This window comes from Odocoileus virginianus, chromosome 31 (genome assembly GCF_023699985.2).
Source record: "Odocoileus virginianus isolate 20LAN1187 ecotype Illinois chromosome 31, Ovbor_1.2, whole genome shotgun sequence".
Classification (NCBI taxonomy): domain Eukaryota; kingdom Metazoa; phylum Chordata; class Mammalia; order Artiodactyla; family Cervidae; genus Odocoileus; species Odocoileus virginianus.
In genome coordinates, this window is record NC_069704.1 from 37,507,558 (window position 1) to 37,531,437 (window position 23,880).

The window sequence follows — 23,880 nt, forward strand, 5'->3', positions numbered from 1 at the left end:
CAGGAAGGCTATTATGTCTATTGCTAAGGATTGTATTATTTTTTCCCAAAGAAATAAGAGATTTTCCCATTTGTTCCTTTTAACAGCTTTTACTGTTTTCTGCTACATCAAAAGTAATACACATTCATTATAGAAAATTTTGAAAATATGGATGAGTAAAAGAAAGAAATTCAAGAATTTTCACAATCCTGTCTGGTAGATAATGTCGTTAAAAATTTGGATGTGGGAATTCCCTGGCAGTCCAGTGGTTAGGACTCTGAGCTCTCACTGTGGAGGGCCCAGGTTCAGTCCTTGATCATGGAGCTAAGATCCAACAAGCCACATGGCACAGCCAAAAAAAAAAAAACAGGGATGCCCATCACATCCTATTACACTTTTGCTTTGTATGTTTTTTTAAAAAGTAAAAGTGGGTTCATTGTCTATATTATTATGTATTCTGCTTTACTCATCTGAGGATGCATATCTTTCCATGCCATTAAATATTCTTCTCTAATCTTAGTTTTAACATTTGCATAATGTTCCATTTTATGGATTTAATATAGTTTATCCTATTGCTAGTCATTTCACTTATTTCCCAGTTTTTCATGATTATAAAAATGTCCTTGGGATTTTTTTTTTTTTTGCACATTTATGGTTACCTCCTTGGAATTAATTTCTGGAAATTAAATTACTGGGTTAAAAGACATGGACGTTTTCAAATACTTTGATACATATTACCAAAGTTCCTCCAGAGAGGTTAGCACTCCCCTTAGAAAAGGAGAGTATCTGTTTCCCTGCCCTCTTAATTTTTTCTTAATCTTTATCAATCTGGCAAGTGGAAAATAACATCTCATTACTGTTTTAATTTGCATCTGATTACTAATTGGTCTGACCATTTATAGGTCTATAAAGGCCTTTTGGTTATTTTCATTTTTCCTTCTCTGACATTTCTTTTCATGTCCTTTGCCTATTTTCCTATTGGGACATTTTCTGATTAGTTTATAAAAACCTATTAGCTACTGAGGATCTGAATATATCTAAATAAATTATGAAAAATATTTTTCCTAATTTGTCATTTGCCTTTTCTGTATGTGTTATAGTAATTTTTGGTATATGACAAATCTATCTTATGATGTTCTGTTTAGGCTTTGGGGTGGTGGAAAGGATGAGTTAAACTATATAACTTCCTCATTTTTCTACTAGCTCCTTTATAATTTTGTTTTTAAAAATAACCCTTTAATCTATTTATTTTTGTGTTTAATATGAGGAAGCACTCTAAATTTTGTCTCCAAATGGCTAGTGTATTGTTACTACATGTTTATTTCCCCACTAATTTGAAATGTCCCCTTTATTAAGTTTTAATTCTCCTATATATCCAGGTCTATTTCTGGACTCTATTTTCTCCAAGGATTTGTCTGCCTATTTCTATGCTGGTATAACACTGATTTCACTGGTGCAGATCTATAATAAGTTTTAATGTCTGTTAAGATATTAAGACTTCTTTAAAAAAATTTTAATGAAACTTCTGGCTCCTACAGCATTTTTTAAAATAAACATAGAAATTATGTTTGCTAACATATGCATATTAAAATTCCTTTTAGGATTTTTATTATAAAAGTATTACATTTTAAATTTGTATATGGTCTGACATTTTGCGAACCTTTGGTTTAAAATATTTTAAATGGGCACTTTACAGCTCTGTGTTTGTTCGACTCTGCAGCAATTGTGTGTCACTTGGTGAAGTCTGAGATGACTCCTTTCCCACTGAGAGGTGGCCACGCTAGTAAGCGTGCTTTAGGATCTGTTACTAGAAATGACTCGTATGCTGAATATAAATGGAATTAAGTATATGTGTGCATGTGTGTGTGTGTGCGCCTAATTCACTTTATAAAAACAATCCCCTCTCATGCTCTGTGAGGGGAGATTCTGCTGTTGCAGACCCAGAAGCCAAGGCACCATTTGGGGACCCACCTGGATCTTATGGTGTGGCAGAGACTGGATGGTGGTCAGAGTCAGGGGTTTCCACATACCAGCTTTCCTTTGGCCTCTAATTCTGTGCCTCACAGAAAGAGGAGAGGTCCCAGCCACTCACCCTGTGCGCGCACACACATTTCACTGATGCTAAAACCAAGGCTAGAGAGGAGACTGAGTTGGACCGTGAATAAAATCCGTTCTCCAGGGTTAACCCTGTATCCTCTCCCATGTGCATGCATGGTAAGTTGCTTCAGTCGTGTCTGACTCTTTGCCACCCCGTGGACTGCGACCCCACTAGGCTCCTCTGTCCATGGGATTCTGTAGCCAAGAATACTGGAGTGAATTGCCATGCCCTCCTCCAGGGGATCTTCCTGACCCAGGGATCGAACTCCTGTCTCATATGTCTAATGCATCGGCAGGCAGATTCTTTACCACTGGTGCTACAAATACCACCAATTTTTTTTCTTTTGAAGACTGGGATGTATTCCAGTGCTTCCTTTTGCATTGCCCTTTAAATCAGGACCACTTCAGGATGAGCAGTTTTTAGATTTTTTTTTTTTAAATCTTTGGTTTGTAGATCGGCTATAAAAGACATTGCATGGGAGGATGCCGCATTATTGCTTTATATATGCAATTGGTGAGCACAGCTGAATGTCTGTGTTTATAGGGAGAGGGGAAAAATGAGGATGGAGTCTTGCAAAGGCCATCTGAACAATGGACCTCCAAAATACACGTTATACTTGAAACAGTAACTCACATTCATGTCCTCAATTTCAGATTTACTTGTGGACTATCTGGACTACTGATGATATGAAGTAGAAGTCAGCACTCTTAGCATTTATTGTGGCCTTTGCCATTAGGTTCCAGTAATTCTTAAGTCATATGACTTGGGACAGTTCAGAATTCTGGACATTATGCTAGAATGAGCCCCTGAAACTTGACCATATACTGTAAAATGCTACCTCTAACAATTTTACGTGTGTGAACTCAAGTTTACCTCTTTTTTGAGCAAATTGAACCTGGAAGAAAATTATCTTTTTGTATGATGTAAGTTGGTGGAGTATCTGACATTAAGAGGTGGGGCACTTTGTTCTGTAAGTTGCCTTTATTTTTCTTGGAAATCACAACAGTTAAATTTTGGCTTCCTTGAAGTCATTTTAATGTTAATACTGGTGTGTTTTTTTTCTACACATTACATCAGAGGAGGCTGACTTGCAGCTTTATTTCCCAGGAGCTCTGAAAGTAGAGGGAGAAGGGAGGTAATCTCTTTACTGTTAATAAACTTTTACATTTAATGAGGAAGTGGCCCATAGAGATGGCATACTCCGAGAAGATGCCTACCCTACAGAGCAAATCTCTGGCGCCCTGAGAACGGCCAGGGAGGCACATGGCTCCCAGACAGGATTACATTTTAGGATTTAAAAAAAAAAAAAGAAGTTTCTGTTTTTTCGTAGACTTGATCATTTTTCAGAGGTTGTCTTAGCCTTCTCGTGTTGAGCTTCTATCGGGTTAGCCAAGAAGTTTGTTTGGGTTTTTCTACAATACCTTTCAGAGAAATCTGAACAAACATTTTGGCCAACCCAGTACTTGTGATTAAGACCTATCATAATATGACCTCCTGCTGATGCCTTCCTGACTCTTCCAGGCAGAAAAGCACCCTGCCCAGACGTATCTCCTTAGCATCATGTTCGCTCCTCCAATAGGATGATGACCCTACTCATTGTTTCACTTGTCTCTTCCTCCCAAGGGACAGGGCAGGGTCGTTGTCACATTCAACTTCTCAAATCCCTGGAATCTGGAAGAATGCCTGGAACAAACGCATAGTTTTGCAATCAGTATGTACTGGTTGTATGTACTGAAGAAAGAACGTAACTCCAGATCTTTCTCTTTCTAAAGAAGGACTGTCCTTTGCTTTCCAGTCATGTCATCAAGTCCCACTGTTGGATCTTCCAGCACATCCTCCATCCTCCCGTTTTCCTCTTCAGTTTTTCCTGCTGTCAAACAGAAGAGTGCCTTTGCCCCTGTCATCAGGCCCCAAGGCTCCCCTTCGCCTGCCTGCTCCAGTGGCAATGGAAATGGATTCAGAGGTAAGCAAGCTGTAGCGCCTTGGGAGTCAGCACGGTCCATGGGCCACAGAGTCCACGAAGTGAGAGCAATCAGCCCTGCATCCTTCTGTATCTCTGGCCATTTCTCTAGAAGGAGATGCTCTGGTGTTCTCAGTGTGGGACCAGCCTGGCTTGTAGAACTGGGCTAGTTCTCTATCCTAGGGCAAGATGGGGAAATAATAGAGGAGTCAGATGATTCTGCAGGGACACAGAATTAACTATGGTAGGGTGGTGGCTCAGACAATAAAGAATCCACCTACAATGTGGGAGACCTGGGTTCAATCCCTGGGTTGGGAAGATCCCCTGGAGGAGGGCATGGCAACCCACTCCAGTATTCTTGCCTGGAGAATCCCCAGGGACAGAGAAGCCTCGTGGGCTACAGTCCACAGGGTTGCAAAGAGTCAGACATGACTGAGCAACTAAGAACAGAGCCGTATGCCCCCCCCCCTCCCCCCGGCATGTCCGGACTCTCCAGATGTTGCTTTTTTTTTTTTTTTAAAGTTCTGCTGGGTCTTCATTGCTGTGCAAACTTTTCTCTAGTTGCAGCAAGTGAGGGCTGCTCTCTAGTTGTGGTGCAAGGGCTTTCCTTGTTGCTGAGCACAAGCTCTAGAGCATCGGGCCTCAGTGGTTGTGGCTCCCAGCTTCTGGGGCACAGGCCCAGGAGTTGGGGTGCATGGGTGTAGTTCCACCACAGTACATGGGATCTTCCTGGATCAGGGATCAAACCTGTGTCTGCTGCACTGGCAGGAGAATTCTTCACCACTGAGCTGCCAGGGAAGCCCTCCAGACCTTGCTTTTCACAAGACCACGTCACTATTTCCCTTAAGGTACCTGCCCACCACAGCAGGTGCCACGTGAATCGGCTTGCCACCCACACTGTATTCCCAGTCACGTGGCACCAATCGACAAGATCCAGCAAGTTCTGAGAATTCTGGTTTCATGCTGGTGAAATTGATAGCAGGTGCCCGATCAGGGGTGGGGTAGAGAAGAAAGGAAAAAAGATATACTATGTCTAAGAACAAGTATTAATATCACCCATCAGACGTGTTCTTCAGTGATGTCCTAAAATACAATATGACATGATGTAGCACGCATATGATGAGCACATGAGAATCTAATCACCTCATTGTGAATGGGAGCAGCTGATGGCGCGAGAGCAAATTGGAAACTGCTGAGCACTGGGGGAGCCTGACGTCCCACATTATTTTTAGGCTGCTCCTTGTGTCTTGACATGCAAACATTCACGACAGGCGGTGTTGGATAAAACCAAAGAGGGCAGAGGCTCGGGTAACCCCTCGTGGATCAAAGCCTCTGAGGTCAGCACAGCCTCGATGGACTGTGTCAACCTTGGAACGGCATCTGCCTGGTGGCTTTCTGATTGCACGGGGGACCCCAAGCCTTGTGGAGGGATGCTTGTGAGGGTGTCTTCGCTAGGTGGGGCTGAGCATGGCTCCAGGAGGTATGGCATGTTCCTGCCACATTTCTACCATTAGAGTGATGGTGCCGCCTCCAAGACAAGTGACTTGACAGACAAACTGTGAAATAAGATTTGAAAACCCAGCCCTCAGAAGAGCCCCTGAAAATTCTTTTGCTTCTAATGAGACAAAGCAGCTGGGTCTACATGCCACCCAGCATGGGAATAGTTGGAAACATCTGTATATTTGAAGGGAAAAAAAATATATATATATATTTTTGCTTTTCATCCAGATGTCAGATTCAGTGAGAAGCAGGCTGAGCCTGAGGCTGAGCATCTCCACTGCCCTGTCTCTCATCAAAGGCCAGTGCTTTCTAGCCTAGCATGAGAGGACATGCCCAGAACCTTCCCCATGATGGCCTTACCTCCAGACTGGAATAGGAGGACAGTTGCTGGATTTTTTAAAACTTCTTTATTTTTAATTGAAGGATAATTGCTTTACAATATTCTGTTGGTTTCTGCCATACATGAGCATGAGTCAGCCATAGCTGATATGTCCCCTCCCACCCACCCCTCTAAGTTGTCACAGAGCTCCAGTTTGAGTTCCCTAAGTCATAGAGCAAATTCCCACCAGCTATCTATCTTATATATGGTAGTATATATATTTCCATATTTTCTATTGGAGTCTAGGGGGTGACTCAGTGGTAAAGAATCTGCCTGCCAATGCAAGAGATGTGGGTCCAATCCCTGGGTCAAGAAGATCCCCTGAAGTGGGGCATGGCAACCCACTCCAGTATTCTTGCCTGGGAAATCACATGGACAAAGAAGCCTGGCGGACTACGGTCCATGGGGTCGCAAAGAGTCGGATGGGACTTAGCAACTAAAGAACAACATAGCTGATTAACAATTAGTTTTAGGTGAACAGCTAAGGAGCTCAGCATACATATACATGTATCCATTCTCCCCCAAACTCCCCTCCCAGCCGGGCTGCCAGTGACATTGAGCAGAGTTCCCTGAGGTCTGCTGTTGGTTATCCATTTTAAGTAGAACAATTGCTGGATTTTTGCCACATCTTCCCCTTCCCCACCACCTCTTCAGCAGTGATGTCTCCCCTTTCCAAGTCTTAGGATTTTAGTCATGTCCCTTAAGTCTGGTGGGGGCCACACAGGTCTCATCAGGGAAATGCAGAGTGAGAGGCCCAAGAAGGACTAAGGGTGAGTGCCAGTGTCGGAGGAGGAAAAGGAGGGTGCGGCTTTCCCCTCCCTCCAGGCAGCTCTTGCCAATATTTTCAGCTTCACTCGGAGGAAGAAAAGCATAACTTGACTGCCACCTGCCAGCCCTCTCTCACGCAGGGACTGAGCTGGGGGGCAGAGCTAGTTGACTCAGATTTTGGGGGTCTGTGGTATCCAGGGTAACCCACCTTGGGGTCCTCTCTGGCTCTTGGCCCTCAGAGAGGCCAGGACAAATTTTTCACTGGCTGCCATGGCCTGGAATCCCCACTGTGCTGCATGCCCAAGGCCCTCTGTGATCCACTGGTCAGAATGGAGTTGTGTGACCCTATGGACCATAGCCCACCAGGCATCTCTGTCCATGGGGTTCTCCAGGCAAGGAAACTGGAGCGGGTTGCCCTTCCCTCCTCCAGGTTGGAGTCTTACAACTCCCTCCAAATTCCCCTGGTGATGAATCTTAAGGAGGAGGAGGAGGGTGGGGAGGGGCTGGAGAAGGAAAAGGTGGAAGAGAAGGAGAAGAGAACAAAAAGGACACTTAAGTTAGGAATTGGAGACTAAAAAACTTAGAAAGAACTATGAAAATATAAAGTTGTGTATGGAGAAATAAGAGAGAATTCTTCGGAGGACCTCAAAGACTACCCACGGTGGGAAGAATGCTGGAACAATGGAGCATGACATTAACCAGAGTTCCCTGTGCTACACAGTATATCCTTGTATATGAACTTGACTTCATCAGATGTTGCCAGAATTGGAGCTCAGCCTCCTACATGCTGGGGCATCCATACTAGGCACTGTCATCCAAGAACCTTGGGTTCCTAGACTGTTAAACAGGAGAACTGATTGCTCTCTCTCAAGGTTGTTGAGAAGTTACGTGTGTGAAGAACTAGGAAAAGTGAAGGACGTGCCTGGCAGAGAGAGGCTGGGGCTGAGAAAGGATGCCTTCCAGAAGCCTTCACTCCTGTTCTTCCTCATTTGGACCAGGTGACCAGCAGTTCAAGGTCCAGCAACACCAAGTGTCCGGTTGGTGCAGAGACAGAGAGAGCCAAGCTGACCTTGAATGTGCTGCCTGCAGCCGCTGAATGAAGGGACCTGGGGTGGCGGCGGCTGAACGGCAGGATGCTCCATCTCTTTAGGGACAGACAGTGGGAGAGTGAAAAGGTGGTCTGAGGTGGAGCCTGAAAAATCACAGGCTGAGAGGGAGGTTCTTCTCTTCTCCTGCTGTAAGGTGAGGTGGTCTCAGTTGCCCACAGGAAGATTGCACAGCCAACACTCTCCAAGATTCGTGGACCATGTCTGGACCCCACGTGTAAGATGCTGGACCGAGCACTTTACACAAGTTATCTTGTTCCAACATCCTGTGAGCCAAAGGCAAAGGCCATACAATTATCACCATGTCTAGTTAAGGAGCTCACCCAGGACCACACAGCCAGTGACTGAAGAACTCAGACATTTTGACCCCAGAGCCTGAGTTCTGGCAGCCCTTAGTCTCTCCAGGGACAGAAATATTATCGTAGTTCCTCTCTTCAGCATTCATCCGTACCTGAACCAAAGAGTAACTGTTACATTCCCATAAAATATCAAAGGTAAAAAGAGATTGGACAACGTGGTTATGCATTCTCCAATTAACTTTTGCTTTCTGTCTGTTGGTGACAGTTTCTTTTTTAAAAAAACTTTTTATTTTGCATTGAGGTGTAGCCGATTAACAATGTTGTGATAGTTTCAAGCAAACATCAAAGGGCCTCAGCCATACATATACAGGTGTCCGTTTCCCCCCAAACTCCCCTCCCATCCAGGCTGCCACATGACATTGAGCAGAGTTCCCTGTGCTGTACGGGAGGCCCTTCTTGGTTATCCATTTAAATACAGTGGAGTGATGGGCATGCACACACCGGCAATGGTTTCTACAAGCAAGAAGTCAGGGTCACCACGGAACAGAGTCTCGCCCACCCAAGTGCCCAACATGACACCAGGAAGAAGCAAAGTCCGTGAAATATGTTGTTCTCCAGACATGCAATGGATCTCGTTCTTGGAGAGGCTCTGCCCTTTTAATAAGCTCTTTAGATAACTCTCTTGAGGATGCAGGAAAAGGAAGGGGCTGATGAGGCTGAAGTGTAATAGACAAGTTAAAGTTGAAAACGTGAGCCCCAGACCTGCTGCCGGGGAGCTCAACGTGCCCTATTCATTTCCCCCACCTTCCACCTCATTTATCAGGCATTCACAGTTGATGAGTATAGATTGTCAAGATAATATTATGCACTATGTGCCAGATTCATTTTCCAGCTCCCTCCAGGAGGAAAAAAAAATAAAATAATTAAAAAAAAACAAAACCCTCCTACACTCTGGGATAATTACCAGAGTTCCTATATCTCCAAATCATCGGGGAGTGTCCAGAATTGAACTGCCTTTATTGAAAAGTTACATCGATTCAATATATAGTAATACAGGCAAAAATAATTAAGGCTTTGCTAGCTGTGTAAGACCTTAATCCGGATCTCACAAACATTCAATAAAGGCTGTATGAGCAGGGAAATAGAGGGCTGACAGTCTTACCTGAGAAGACGAGCTGGCATAGAGAGAAGGGGTAGAGAGGGAGGGAGGAGGAGCGAGGAGGGGAGGGGTAGGAAAGAAGGAGGAAGGAAGTGGGTGGAGAGAGATGTTGGAAGAAGCAGGAAGAATTTTGGCCATTTGCTTATAAACCTGGTGAACAACATTCAGCCAAACACTTCTGTGATGTTTGATAAACCCTCTAGGTGAGGCTTTGACAATAAAACTCAAAGGATCAAATTCTAGATACAGTGTGACATTTGGACACAAGGAAACTACTCTGCCAGGTTCCAAGAATGTGCAAGCTCTGTGGGTTCATCCCCTGAAAGCCAAGGCCAGAGGGGTGCATTTTGGTGTGTGATTTTTCTACATTGTGCTGACGCTGCTTTATTTCTCATGTCAAGGGGACACCTTGAACCTGATACCACCCAGATAGGCATTTTCCACTTGACCAGATGGATATGGCAATAGGGGCTAGGATGGATGGATGGACTAGAGCACTGGACACTGCACTTGAATTGGGGGTGAAGAGTAGAGATTGGGGTGACTCCTAAATTAGGGCTAAATTAAGCCTTCTGTTCCAGTGAATCAGCATTCCTTAGTGAATGGGCATCACAGATAGTGAAAGTCAAAGTCGCTCAGTTGTGTCTGACTCTTTGCGACCCCATGGACTATACAGTCCATGGAATTCTCCAGGCCAGAATACTGGAGTGGGTAGCCTTTGCCTTCTCCAGCGTCTTCCCAACCCAGGAATAGAACCGGGGTCTCCTGCGTTGCAGACAGATTCTGTACCATCTGAGCTATGAGGGAAGCCCAGATAGTGGTGCACCCCAAAGGAAGATGAACCAGTTAGAAAACTCATCAAATTTCAGCTAGAATGGATAGAAACCCAGGATGGGTAGAGAGTTTGATTTGCTATAAATGATGCCTTGTAAGTAACTCAATAGGCATGACACCTGGAATTTATTTTCCTCTTCCAGCTAGGTGATTTGAAACTGTATGATCTAGAAATTCTTTTAGTCTAATAATGAAAACTATCTTACACATATATCCATATTACAATTCAGTACATGTTTACATGTCAATTATACAACCCATTAATATAAAACAACATGATTCTTGGCCTTTCTGAAGCAAAATTTCAGCAAGCTTTGTGTTATATTCAGTGATTCAGTAAGGCAGCAAGCTTTGTGTTACGTTCAGTGATTAAGGCTTCAGTGCCTCTCATGCCTGTCTGCTAGACCAGTGTGGTGCTCAGGCACTTCAGTCGTGTCCCCTGACTCTTTGTGACCTCTTGGACCACAGCCCACCAGGCAAGAATACTGGAGTGGGTTACCATTTCCTCCTCCAGAGGCTCTTCTTGACCCAGGGATCAAACTGAGTCTCTTGCATTTCCTGCATTAGCAGGCAGGTTCTTTACCACTGCACCACCTGGGACCTGAGGACAGTGGGTTCCCATATCAGCTGAAAGTACTATCACCCTGGATTGTTCCAGACAGTCCATCCCATCCTCTAGCCCTCTCTCTGGGTTCTAGACATTAATATAAGGAGTCTCTAAGTCTCACGCTTGTGTTCACTCTTTCCTTGCAGCCATGACTGGACTTGTCGTGCCCCCAATGTAAAGAAGAGGAAGAACTGCTTTCTTATAGCACAAAACTACTTACTCTGATGGACCAATAACAAAGTACTAGAAGCTGTCTGGGGAGAGTTGTGCCCCCAAGTGAATATGATGGACTGACCTGGCTTTGCAAGGAGCCACCTCTTAACCTGGTCTCCTGTTTCTCATGTAGCTCTGATGGTAGCTACACAAACTGACCCTCTTGGGAACAAGGACAAAAGATGTCATTGACGTAGTCAGTGCTAAGAGTGGAAATGCAATTCTTTGTTACGAACATTATGAGAACCATCTTCCTATGTTTGTAAAATATTTAAGAAAAAAAATTGGCAAACAATTCATGCTTAATATTTTGGATACTATTTGTTTTTCTTTGTAGGAAAAAAAAGTTGAAAGTTTCTATTTTCTATGAAGCCTTTCAGATACCAATTTAGTTTATGCAGAAAAAAAAAATTGAACAAAACAGGGTACCAGCATGAAAGACTTTGTTAAAACGAAACCTGAATCGAATGATGAAATGTGGTTGTATGTGTGTTTGCTTATAGTTTAATCTCCTTAAAAAACAAACAAAAAAAAAAAAAACAAAAAAAGGGAAAAATTTTAAAATGTTTTACAATTATTTAAATAAATAAATGTGTAACTTATTGTAAGTAGAGGTAGAAATTCAGACCTTTTTGGAAGAGAGAGGAATTTCTCTTCCTGATGTAAAATGGAAGTGATGCAAACAGGTAGTAACAAGTTTAAAAGGTGTGTGATTATTACTGCAGTTACTTACTAGACTCTTATCCCCTGTCCCGCATCCCCCTCTTTTTCCATCATTTTATTGACCCACACAGGCAAGAATATGTACCTTATGTAGAACAACCCGGTGCAGAGACAAAGATGCAAGTCCTTGCACGTACACAAATACTCAAACCCATCCATCCATTCCCAGCTCTGTCCACTTTCTAATAGCCTACATGTCCCTTTTGGTGTTCACTCTTTGTGAATACATAATTTTTAAGAATTCACATTAGCTCCCACATTCTCCCCTGAGAAGTGCAGAGAATTCCCCTGTCTCAGTGCATCCTTGGCTTTGCAACCCTCAGGAAAAGGCAGGGCTCACCTTAAAGACAGCCAAAGTCATGTGACTTCCCCAACCAACTGGCCCCTGTGGAATCTTCCTGTTAAGAGCCCCACATTCCCTCCTCTTTGGTGATCTACTTCAGCATAGAGATGTAAGCCCCCTAGTACTTCAGAAGCAGGTTTGAAGAAGGTGACTCTGCCTCTCAGACTCCTCCTTATCAATATTAGGATGTCCACATCTTTCTTTATCTCTGCAGATTTCCCCTTTCATGGCATTAAACTCACCTGAAAAAAAAAAAAAAAAAAAAAAACAACTATGTATCCTGCTTGACACAGTTTCTAGGCAAGAATGTGATAGGATGAGGAAGAGGCAGGTTATAAGCCCTAACTCTCTCCTCTGATATTTGAAGAAATGGAAACCTAGATTCTTAGCAGAGTCAGAGGGTAGCGGCACCCATGTTCCAAATAGCATATTTTCCTAGACCTGTGACAGCCTCTCATAAGTTCTGGGACTAGCTCTTAGCGGGAGAAATCTTGAAGGAGCTGCTAACATGGGGCTAAGTCTTAAAAGTCTGTGTGGTCTTGGAGATATATCCAGACTTCTCTCAATGGCCAATAAGGATGTCATTGTTTTCCAGGCCAGGGTTCCCCTTGTTGGCTAAGTGACACCACAGTAGAGGTGATACACAGACTTCGGTTTGGGGAATCAGCTTAGGATTCTAATCAGAAATTGATGCAGCTCTCCTGGAGAAACATCTACAGCGCATCTGAGCCAAGTTTAGACAACATCATAAATTCTCCCTCCCTTCCATTTGCCCACATCTATTCAACCCTCAATGGTCTTATCTGCCTTTATTCCAGAACTGCCCAATATGACCCAAATATTATTTCTACGCACATGATAATCCAAGTTTGGAAATCTGGCATGCTTGTAATCCTGCTGACTGTCCCTCACAGTCAGGGCCCAAAGCACCAAAAAACAAAAAACACAACAGGGAAACACAAGAGAATGTTCCCCAGTGAAAAATCTGATGGAAGAGGAAGGGTGTGGATGCCAACCACCACCATCCGGAAGTGAAGGCAGAATGAAAGTAAGCATGTTTAGACCTGGATTCCAGCCAATCCAACATAAGGAAATGTTTTTTTAAGTAGCATTGCTTTTAGAATCTGTGAATTTTGCTCTTGCATGAAGATGAGTGCAGTACTGTCTTCAAAATGATTGTAGAATTTCTCGGTAGCTTTACACCGAAAAATGTGTGTAACTAAATACAAGACATCTTTGACCATTCAGCTAGAACCTCAGCAGCAACAGATCTATTTAAGTGTACAAATGTGTGTAAGGATAATGTTTAGTGTACTAATAAATTAAAAACAAACCTACTCTGTCCTCTTTAGTCATTGCTGTTAAATCATTCTGGTTCCAGGTTATTTTTGTGCCACTTGAAATAAGTATTTCTATAGGTAACTACAAATTCTATCCTATCTTTGTAAAAGGAGCTGTGTTAAGATTTTTCATTTAAAGGGACACTTTACTGCATTATTTATCTCTCTCTCTCTCTTTTTCTTTTTTGTTACAGCATCATATTCTCCCCAGTTTTTCTTTGCACATTCCAATATGCATGGTTTAAAAACCATCCCCTTCTCTAACTTTTGTACAGTAAGGTCTCATTTTCAAACTGTATAGTTTCATTTTATTATTTCTGCTTTGTCAGTTATATACAGTATAAAGTTGCTATGCACAGAGCTTTTTGTAAAGACAGCTTTTTTGTTTACTGTTTTTAATGGTCTTACTTATGAAAGAATATCTTGTTTGTAAAATGAATATGTCTACTTCAGTTTTAAACTTTAAATTATCCTAACAAAAAATAAAATTTTTGTACTGTAAAAATAATTTGGAACTTGTCTCTCTCTTTTTTTTAAGTGGGAAAAAATCAAGTTTGGGATTTATTCTTTCTTTGCGGGGGGTGGGGCACAGAATTTATACTTAAGTTTGGGGATTTTCTTCATGGCTGCTAGTCCCTGAACTCTTGTTGGGAAATTTTACTACAGTTTTTGCTTACTTGGTTAGTGTTCTGTGGTGCTGACTTGGAGGAGAGAATACATATGACTTTAAGTGTTTTTCTGTATATATTTATGTATCCATCTAGTCAAATCCCTTCATAAAAACCCAAATGATCCTACTTCCGATGTTGCACTTTGGTTATACAGAATTCTTAGGATAGGTGAGTAGTCTATTTAGATTTGAAACTGCAAAACTCAACAAATGTTATAGCTGATCCATCAGGTACAGAGTGAAGAATTGGAGGCTGGACAGAGACGTGATGTTTAGCTTTAGATCACAGGAAGACAGCAAGTCTCATGCCTCTAGGAGGAAATAATTCATGGAAAATAGCTTGTCTAAGAAGAGAGAAGCAGTGATAGAGCCCAGAGAAGACAGTGATCACAGGTGGAGTGGTCAGAGAAGCTCCCATGGGGGGGATAGAGCTGGATGGTCCTTCACAGGATGGTAGAAATGTTGCGGTAGGGGTTGTCAGTGGGCACTGCAGAGGGGAAGGCTATCATGGACAAAGATGAGTAAAGGGAAATTGACATAGCACATTTAGGAGAATGGGATTCTGAATGTGGTTTTTCCACCAAACTATTCACAAGCCTACTCATAATAGGATGGTTTGATTTCTTTCTACAAGGATTAGAGATCTGCAAACCATAGAAATTGTGTTCCTTGCATAAGTGAATGAGATGCTATTTTTTGTTTATTTGTTTTTTAAAGATTCTTTTAAAATGGAGACCATTTATATTAAGGTCTTTAATGAATTGGTTACAATAGTGCTTATGTTTTATGTTTTGGCTTTTGGCCATGAGGCATGTGGAATCTTAGCTCCCTGACGAGGGATCTAACCCACAACCACTGCATTGGAAGGCAAAGTCTTAACCACTGGACCGCCAGGGAAGTCCCGGATGAGCTGCTGTTTCTTTCTTTCTTTTTTTTTTTTCATTTATTTTTATTAGTTGGCAGCTTATTACTTCACAACATTGCAGTGGGTTTTGTCATACATTGACATGAATCAGCCATGGAGTTACATGTATTCCCCATCCCGATCCCCCCTCCCACCTCCCTCTCCACCCGATTCCTCTGGGTCTTCCCAGTGCACCAGGCCCGAGCACTTGTCTCATGCATCCCACCTGGGCTGGTGATCTGTTTCACTATAGACAATATACATGCTGTTCTCTTGAAACATCCCACCCTTGCCTTCTCCCACAGAGTCTCAAAGTCTGTTCTGTACATCCGTGTCTCTTTTTCTGTTTTGCATATAGGGTTATCATTACCATCTTTCTAAATTCCATATATATGCATTAGTATGCTATAATGTTCTTTATCTTTCTGGCTTACTTCACTCTGTATAATGGGCTCCAGTTTCATCCTTCTCATTAGAACTGATTCAAATGAATTCTTTTTAATGGCTGAGTAATATTCCATGGTGTATATGTACCACAGCTTCCTTATCCATTCATCTACTGATGGGCATCTAGGTTGCTTCCATGTCCTGGCTATTATAAACAGTGCTGCGATGAACATTGGGGTGCACGTGTCTCTTTCAGATCTGGCTTTCTCAGTTGTGTATGCCCAGAAGTGGTATTGCTGGGTCATATGGCAGTTCTATTTCCAGTTTTTTTAAGAAAGAGATGCTGTTTCTAAGCACTAATCAAAGAAAGCTACTGTGGTTTTGCTTTTCTCCTCGAAGACTAACTCTCTGCCTAGACTGTGCGTGTGTGTGCGTGTGTATGCTCAGTTGCGCAGTTGTGTCCAGCTCTTTGCGATCCCATGGACTGTAGCCCACCAGGCTCCTTTGTCCATATAATTTCCCAGGAAAGAATACTAAAGCAGGTTGCCATTTCCTTCTCCACGGGATCTTCCCTACCCAGGGATCAAACCTGCATCTCTTATGTCTCCTGCATTGGCAGGCACATTCTTCACCACTGTGCTTCTTTGGTGCCTTCTCAGCCCTCAGGTCATAGTTTAAGTAGCATCTCCTCAGGGAGGACCATGGATATTTCCCACCTAGTCTCTTTAGCTGGACTCTGTGTCCTTGTTGTAATTTGTGGGCCACTTTAGACTGAAGGTTCATAACAGAGCCCATATCTGTCTCAATCCTGGATGTGGAACATCCAGCCATGTCTGAGATGCCCAACAAATACCCAGCACTTGAGATGCCTGATGAATACTTGTTAAATCAGCAAATGGGAGACAGAATTCTGATCCCTAGAGGCAGCCTTGCTTTGGTGTGTGCGGACAGGTAGCTGATGTGTCACAAATGATAGGAAACAGCATCACTTTGAGAATTCACTCCTTAGGGACCGTCAGTCAACTAATCCAAAGAAGTGATGAAATGTGTCTATAATATAAAGTGACTGGCTGTTTAATAAACATGGGAAACTCAAAATGAGAGGGAAGTGAGGAATAAGAGATCCCTTGCTTGTATCCTGTTGAGTATCACTTTGCCCCTTGGCCCTGGAACACTGTAGATTCTGCTGATGCCCAGATGTCATTCCAGAACTAGAATCAGGGGCTAGAGGAATGTACATCCCAGTCCTATTCCAGATAGTCCATTTGACTTGTTGACTGTACACATGAATCTCAAAGAGCTTATAGGTTCAGCATGGCTGAGGGCACTGAAAGTGTGACAGTGATAAGATTTGAAACTTAAAGAACCAGGTGGGGATCTGGTTCTAAAAGAACTTCATCACATCAGAGAGTTTAGTCTTCATCCATAGGACTACAAGGTATGTAATGGACAACTATTAAAAGAACTTGAGTCAAGGAGTTGACATGATTCACTTGATGCTGTAGAAAATCATCATAACTGCAGTACAGATTGGAGCAAGTGGATGGTTGGAGGCAAGGAGACCAACTAGGCAAGGGATAAAAGACAGCTGACAAGGACCAGGGAGCTGGACCATCACTGTGACTGGTATCCTTTTGGTTGGTCAGTGTCTGTGCCATGAGTGAGTGAGTGAAAATAGCTCAGTTGTGTCGACTCTTTGCGACCCCATGGACTATACAGTCCATGGAGTACTCCAAGCCACAATACTAGAGTGGATAGCCATTCCCTTCTCCAGGGGATCTTTCCAGCCCAGGGATTGAACACAGGTCTCCCACATTGCAGGCATATTCTTTACCAGCTGAGCCACCAGGGAAGCCCCTGTAGCTTCTGTCTGTGCCATGCCAATCGATAAATGTTTTAAAATTACTCCTGCAGCCTAGGAGAATATGGCAATAATCCAGATGAGAGTGAGTCATACTTGCACTAACGCTTGGCAGTAGAGATGGAAAGTAGAGGAGAGATTTGAAGGAAAGCTTTGCAGTTTGATATGACTTAGTGATTGATTAGATGCGAGAATGAGGGTACTAGGGTGACTAGGATAACTCCCAATTTGCTAGTTAGACTACTGGATTTTGTGATACCATTAGCTGAAGTAGGGAAAAAGAAACATATTGCACAGAATGGAAAGATATGATGATTTTAAGTTTGGGCACATCTGTTACAGTTTCACCTTTTCTTTCTTGGTTAGCTGAGGATTGCTTTCTACAGTTTATTCAGGAAGAATTTGGAAGAATTATACTAATTGGTTTATGCATATCCAAAAAAGAAATGGCTGCTCTGTTTTTATTTGATTGGCTGTTTGTGCTCAGTCGCTCAGCCATGTCCAACTTTTTGTGACCCCATGGACTGCAGAACACCAGGCTTCCCTGTCCATGGGGATTCTCCAGGCGAGAATACTGGAGTGGGTTGCTGTGCCCTCCCCCAGGGAATCTTCCCAACCCAGGGATCAAACCCAGGTCTCCCACACTGCAGGTGGATTTTTTACCATCTGAGCCAGACTGGCTGTTTAGTTAGATATAAAAATTTCCTGAGTTAAATTCTCTCTATTTGAGGCCTTCAAAGGAGTTTATAAAAAGTATCTTCTCATGTTGAATGTCTCTGTGATAATAACTGAAGCGTGGCTCCTTTTCTCATTCTCTCTTTTTTTTTTTCATTGCCCAGGGCAATTCTATAGTTTCTTTTCTATGTCAGAACACTATTGAGAGTCAAAGGGGCACAATAATCATGCCTGGAAAACAGAAGTAGATTGGCACTTGGTCCCTCTACTTATAAGTTACTTGGCATTTTTGCCTGTCTGCCCAAAGGAATCTTTCTTAAAGGTACTGAGGTCCAGTACATTTACTGGGATATGTCTTGGTATTGATTTCTCCTGGGATGTAGCATTCCCTCTCAACATGTAGATTCAAGTGTTCTTTTATTTCTGGAAGCTTTCCTTTAATTACAACATTGACTATATTCTCTGTTCCTTCATTAGTGCTATTGTTGCTAGAGACACCAATTATACATATGTTAGACCTCAATGTCCATCATTCACCTCTATCCCATTCTCTCCAGCCTCTCTTGACACTTAGAGCATATATGTGCTTGCTTTTCTCACTCTTGTCCTCTATATTCCTTCTCATGTGGCCTTAATTTCTCAGATGATTTTATTTTTCTCTTTAATTTTCATAAACTCTGCCAGCTTATACCATTGTTTTGTATTGTTACTTATTTTTCTTTGAGCAATTACATCTGTTTTGAGCTATTGTTTTATATAGAGATTATTTTATTATTATTATTATGACAAAGAACTTGATCAGAAATACCATCTCTTCCATGAAAATTGATTTTTTTTTCAGGTAAGTGTCCTTGCCTATCATTTTTTACTTTTCCCCCCTCCTCGTGGTCTATGTGTATAAATCATATTTAGATACCTCTTGGAGAATATTCATCTTTGATTGAAGTGAGTTTTTCCTGGATCAGCTATTTGCCAGAGGTTTGAGAGCAGGGTGACTAGGACAATGCACTAGGCCAACAGGAATTCTAATTTCAAAAATGTGCATGTGTTTGTACACAAGAATAGTGGTGGTGGGGGTAGGAAGACGTCTTCTAGGCCTTACTTCTTCTTGTGGGCAACATAAATCAGTGTACAATTGCTTCCAGTGTGTACTACTCTACCTCACCAACTGGATGCTTCTTTTTAAAAAAATAATTGTATTTGTTTACTTTTGGCTGTGCTGGGTCTTCTGTGTGGGCCTTCTCTAGTCGCCACAAGCAGGGGCTGCTCTTCGTTGTGGTGCTCAGGCTCCTCATTGCGGTGGGTCCTCTTGTTGTGGAGCACGGGCTCTGGGGCACTTGGGCTTCAGTAGTTGCGTCATGTAGGCTTAACAGCTGTGGCTCCTGGGCTCTAGTGCACAGGCTCAACTGTTGTGGCACATGGGCTTAGCTCCTCCTCAGCATGTGGGGTCTTCCCAGACCGGGGATAGAACCTGTGTCTCCTGCATTGGCGGATAGAATCTTTACCATTGCGCCACCAGGGAAGCCCAACCGGCTGCTTCTGACGCATCTGATTTGTCTGGGTAATTCCCTCATCAGTGTTGCCTACTGTGCTTCCTGTCTTTGTCAAACACAGTCCAGAGATATGTCTATAATCAGACTCTATGTTTGTTCCAATTGTTTCAACATGAGACTGTTGGTTTTGACTCTCAGAACAGTGACATTTATCTCATCAGCTTTGTCTGACATTAGCATCTGAAGCGTCCTTTCTCAGTCTCTACCCACATTCCTGTTTGACTTTCACTGCCGCTGCCTTCCTTCCTCATCAGTTGTGTTTTGGGGTAGGGTAACCAATTTTCCTAAATTCATCGAAGGTGAAATTCATGCTTCTTGCTCTCATTTCCTTATTTTCTTTTGAGTGGGAATTAATGGAAAAGGTCTTATGATAGCATTTTCATCTGAGATCTTCATATCCTCTGCATTGTGGTAATTCACAAATAAACGGATGGCTGCACAGGGCTATGAACTCTTTCATTCTACCACCTTTCTACCTTGGACCTTGTAGATCACCCTTGATAACAAGCTACTGGGGCACCAGCTCACTGGCTACATTCTTCACGTTTCCTGTTCAGTTCAGTTCAGTCACTCAGTCGTGTCCGACTCTTTGCGACCCCATGAATTGCAGCCTACCAGCCCTCCCTGTCCATCACCAACTCCCGGAGTTTACTCAAACTCATGTCCATCGAGTTGGTGATGCCATCCAACCATCTCATCCTCTGTCGTCCCCTTCTCCTGCCCCCAATCCCTCCCAGCATCAGGGTCTTCTCCAATGAGTCAACTCTTCGCATAAAGTGGCCAAAGTATTGAAGTTTCAGCTTCAGCATCAGTCCTTCCAATGAACACCCAGGACTGATCTCCTTTAGGATGTACTGGTTGGATCTCCTTGCAGCCCTTCTCAAGAGTCTTCTCCAACACCACAGTTCAAAAGCATCAATTTTTTCGGCACTCAGCTTTTTTCTCAGTCCAACTCTCATATCCATACATGACCACTGAAAAAACCATAGCCTTGACTAGACAGATGTTTGTTGAAAAAGTAATGTCTCTGCTTTTTAATATGCTATCTAGGTTGGTCATAACTTTCCTTCCAAGGAGTAAGCATCTTTTAATTTCATGGCTGCAATCACCATCTGCAGTGATTTTGGAGCCCCTCCAAAATAAAGTCTGACACTGTTTCCACTGTTTCCCCATCTGTTTGCCATGAAGTGATGGGACTGTATGCCATGATCTTAGTTTTCTGAATATTGAGTTTAAGCCAATTTTTTCATTCTCCCCTTTTGCTTTCATCAAGAGGCTTTTTAGTTCCTCTTCACTTTCTGCCATAAGGGTGGTGTCATCTGCACATCTGAGGTTATTGATATTTCTCCCGGCAATGTTAATTCCATCTTGTGCTTCTTCCAGCCCAGCGTTTCTTATGATGTACTCTGCATATAAGTTAAATGAGCAGGGTGACAATATACAGCCTTGACGGACTCCTTTTCCTATTTGGAACCAGTCTGTTGTTCCATGTCCATGTTGCTTCCTGACCTGCATACAGGTTTCTCAAGAGGCAGGTCAGGTGGTCTGGTATTCCCATCTCTTTCAGAATTTTCCACAGTTTATTGTGATCCACACAGTCAAAGGCTTTGGCATAGTAAATAAAGCAGAAATAGATGTTTTTCTGGAACTCTCTTGCTTTTTCAATGATCCAGCGGATGTTGGCAATTTGATCTCTGGTTCCTCTGCCTTTTCTAAAACCAGCTTGAACATCTGGAAGCTCACGGTTCACGTATTGCTGAAGCCTGGCTTGGAGAATTTTGAGCATTACTTTGGGCTTCCTGGTGATTCAGACGGTAAAGTGTCTGCTTGCAATGCGGGAGACCCGGGTTCAATCCCCGGTTTGGGAAGATCCCCTGAAAAATGAAATGGCAACCCACTCCAGTACTCTTGCCTAGAAAACTCCATGGATGGAGGAACCTGGTGGGCTACAGCCCATGGGATCGCAAAGAGTCGGACACAACTGAGCGACTTCACTTATTCACTTACTAGCGTGTGAGATGAGTGCAATTGTGCAGCAGTTTGAGCATTCTTTGGCATTGCCTTTCTTGGGGATTGGAATGAAAATTGACCTTTTCCAGTCCTGTGGCCACTGCTATTTTCCAAATTTGCTGGCATATTGGGTGCAGCACTTTCACAGCATCATCTTTCAGCATTTCAAATAGCTCAACTGGAATTCCATCACCTCCACTAGCTTTGTTCATAGTGATGCTGTCTAAGGCCCACTTGACTTCACATTCCAGGATGTCTGGCTCTAGGTGAGTGATCACACCATCGTGATTATCTAGCTTGTGAAGATCTTTTTTGTACAATTCTTATTCTTGCCACCTCTTCTTAATATCTTCTGCTTCTATTAGGTCCATACCATTTCTGTCTTTTATCGAACCCATCTTTGCCTGAAATTTTCCCTTGGTATCTCTAATTTTCTTGAAGAGATCTCTAGTCTTTCCCATTCTGCTGTTTTCCTCTATTTCACTGATCACTGAGGAAGGCTTTCTTATCTCTCCTTGCTATTCTTTGGAACTCTGCATTCAAATAGGAATATCTTTCCTTTTCTCCTTTGCTTTTCACTTCTCTTCTTTTCACAGCTATTTGTAAGGCCTCTTTAGACAGCCTTTTGATCAAATGCTTTTTTGCATTTCTTTTCCATGGGGATGATCTTGATCCCTGTCTCCTGTACAATCTCATGAACCTCCGTCCATAGTTCATCAGGCACTCTATCTGATCTAGTCCTTTAAATCTATTTCTCACTTTCACTGTATAATCATAAGGGATTTGATTTAGGTCATAACTGAATGGGCTAGTGGTTTTCCCTACCTTCTTCAATTTAAGTCTGAATTTGGCAATAAGGAGTTCATGATCTGAGCCACAATCAGATCCTGGTCTTGTTTTTGCTGACTGTATAGAGCTTCTCCATCTTTGGCTGCAAGAATATAATCAATCTGACTTCGGTGTTGACCATCTGGTGATGTCCATGTGTAGAGTCTTCTCTTGTGTTGTTGGAAGAGGGTGTTTGCTATGACCAGTGTGTTCTCTTGGCAAAACTCTATTAGCCTTTGCCCTGCTTCATTCTGTACTCTAAGGCCAAATTTGCCTGTTACTTCAGGTGTTTCTTGACTTCCTACTTTTGCATTCCAGTCCCCTATAATGAACAGGACATCTTTTTTGGGTGTTAGTTCTAAAAAGTCTTGTAGGTGCTCACAAAACCATTCAACGTCAGCTTCTTCAGCATTATTGGTTGGGGCATAGACTTGGATTACCATGACATTGAATGGTTTGCCTTGGAAATGAACAGAGATCATTCTGTCGTTTTTGAGATTGCATCCAAGTACTGCATTTCGGACTCTTTTGTTGACCATGATGGCTACTCCATTTCTTCTAAGGGACTCCTGCCCACAGTAGTAGATATAATGGTCATCTGAGTTAAATTCACCATTCCAGTCCATTTTAGTTTGCTGATTCCTAGAATGTCGACATTCACTCTTGCCATCTCCTGTTTGACCACTTCCAATTTGCCTTGATTCATGGACCTAATTCCAGGTTCCTATGCAATACTGCTTTTTACAGCATTGGACCTTGCTTCTATCACCAATCACATCCACAACTGGGTATTGTTTTTTTCTTTGACTCCATCCCTTCATTCTTTCTGGAGTTATTTCTCCACTGATCTCCAGTAGCATATTGGGCACCTACCAATCTGGGGAGTTCATCTTTCAGTATCCTATCATTTCACCTTTTCATACTGTTCACGGGGTTCTCAAGGCAAGAATACTGAAGTGGTTTGCCATTCCCTTTTCCAGTGGATCACACTCTCCAACATGACCCATCCATCTTGGGTGGCCCCACATGGCATGGCTTAGTTTCATTGAGTTAGACAAGACTGTGGTCCTGTGATCAGATTGGCTGGTTTTCTGTGATTATGCAGGGGCAGGAAGGCCTAGAGGAGCTACTCCACATTCAGGGTCAGGAGGGGCGGCCATGAGGAGATACCCCTCATCCAAGGTAAGGAGCAGTAGCTGTGCTTTGCTGGAGCAGCCGTGAAGAGATACCCCACGTTCAAGTTAAGAGAAACCCAAGTAAGACGGTAGATGTTGCAAGAGGGCCTCAGAGGGCAGACACAGTGAAACCATAATCACAGAAAACTAGCCAATCTGATCACATGGACCACAGCCTTGTCTAATTTTTCCTGTTAGACTCTGCCAAATACAATAATAAGGTACAGGTAATTCCCCAAACTACTACTAAAATTGGTTGTCCAGCTGAAATTTGTTACAATGACTAAAACACAAAAAGGGACCTAACTCTTGGAAATAGGATAAAATGGCACAGAACCTGTCATGCCATCCATGCTTTGGGTTGTTCTAAAGCTGATCCCACTTTAAACAGAAAAATTCTATTTTTATAAATTATATGCATAGAAAGTAGTATGATAAAATGGAAATGGCTAGAATTCAGAGATCCTGATTCAAATTCTACCATCTTCAACTACGCTAACTTGAACAAA

At 42.7% G+C, this 23,880-nt stretch overlaps 1 protein-coding gene across 2 annotated transcripts in view; it reads left to right on the forward strand.

The window, feature by feature from the left end:
* The window catches only part of EBF2 (EBF transcription factor 2), a 218,056-nt gene extending 206,848 nt beyond the window's left edge, over positions 1–11,208 (forward strand). Inside the window, exons 15-16 of one of the 2 annotated variants that reach the window (XM_020875761.2) lie at positions 3,873–4,040; positions 10,836–11,208. In XM_020875761.2, coding sequence (XP_020731420.1) covers positions 3,873–4,040; positions 10,836–10,867 — 200 coding nt within the window. In that variant the 3' untranslated portion in view covers positions 10,868–11,208. The remainder of the gene's footprint in view (positions 1–3,872; positions 4,041–10,835) is intronic. The other variant, XM_020875762.2, reaches the window with a different exon arrangement.
* The last annotated feature ends 12,672 nt before the right edge of the window (positions 11,209–23,880 follow it).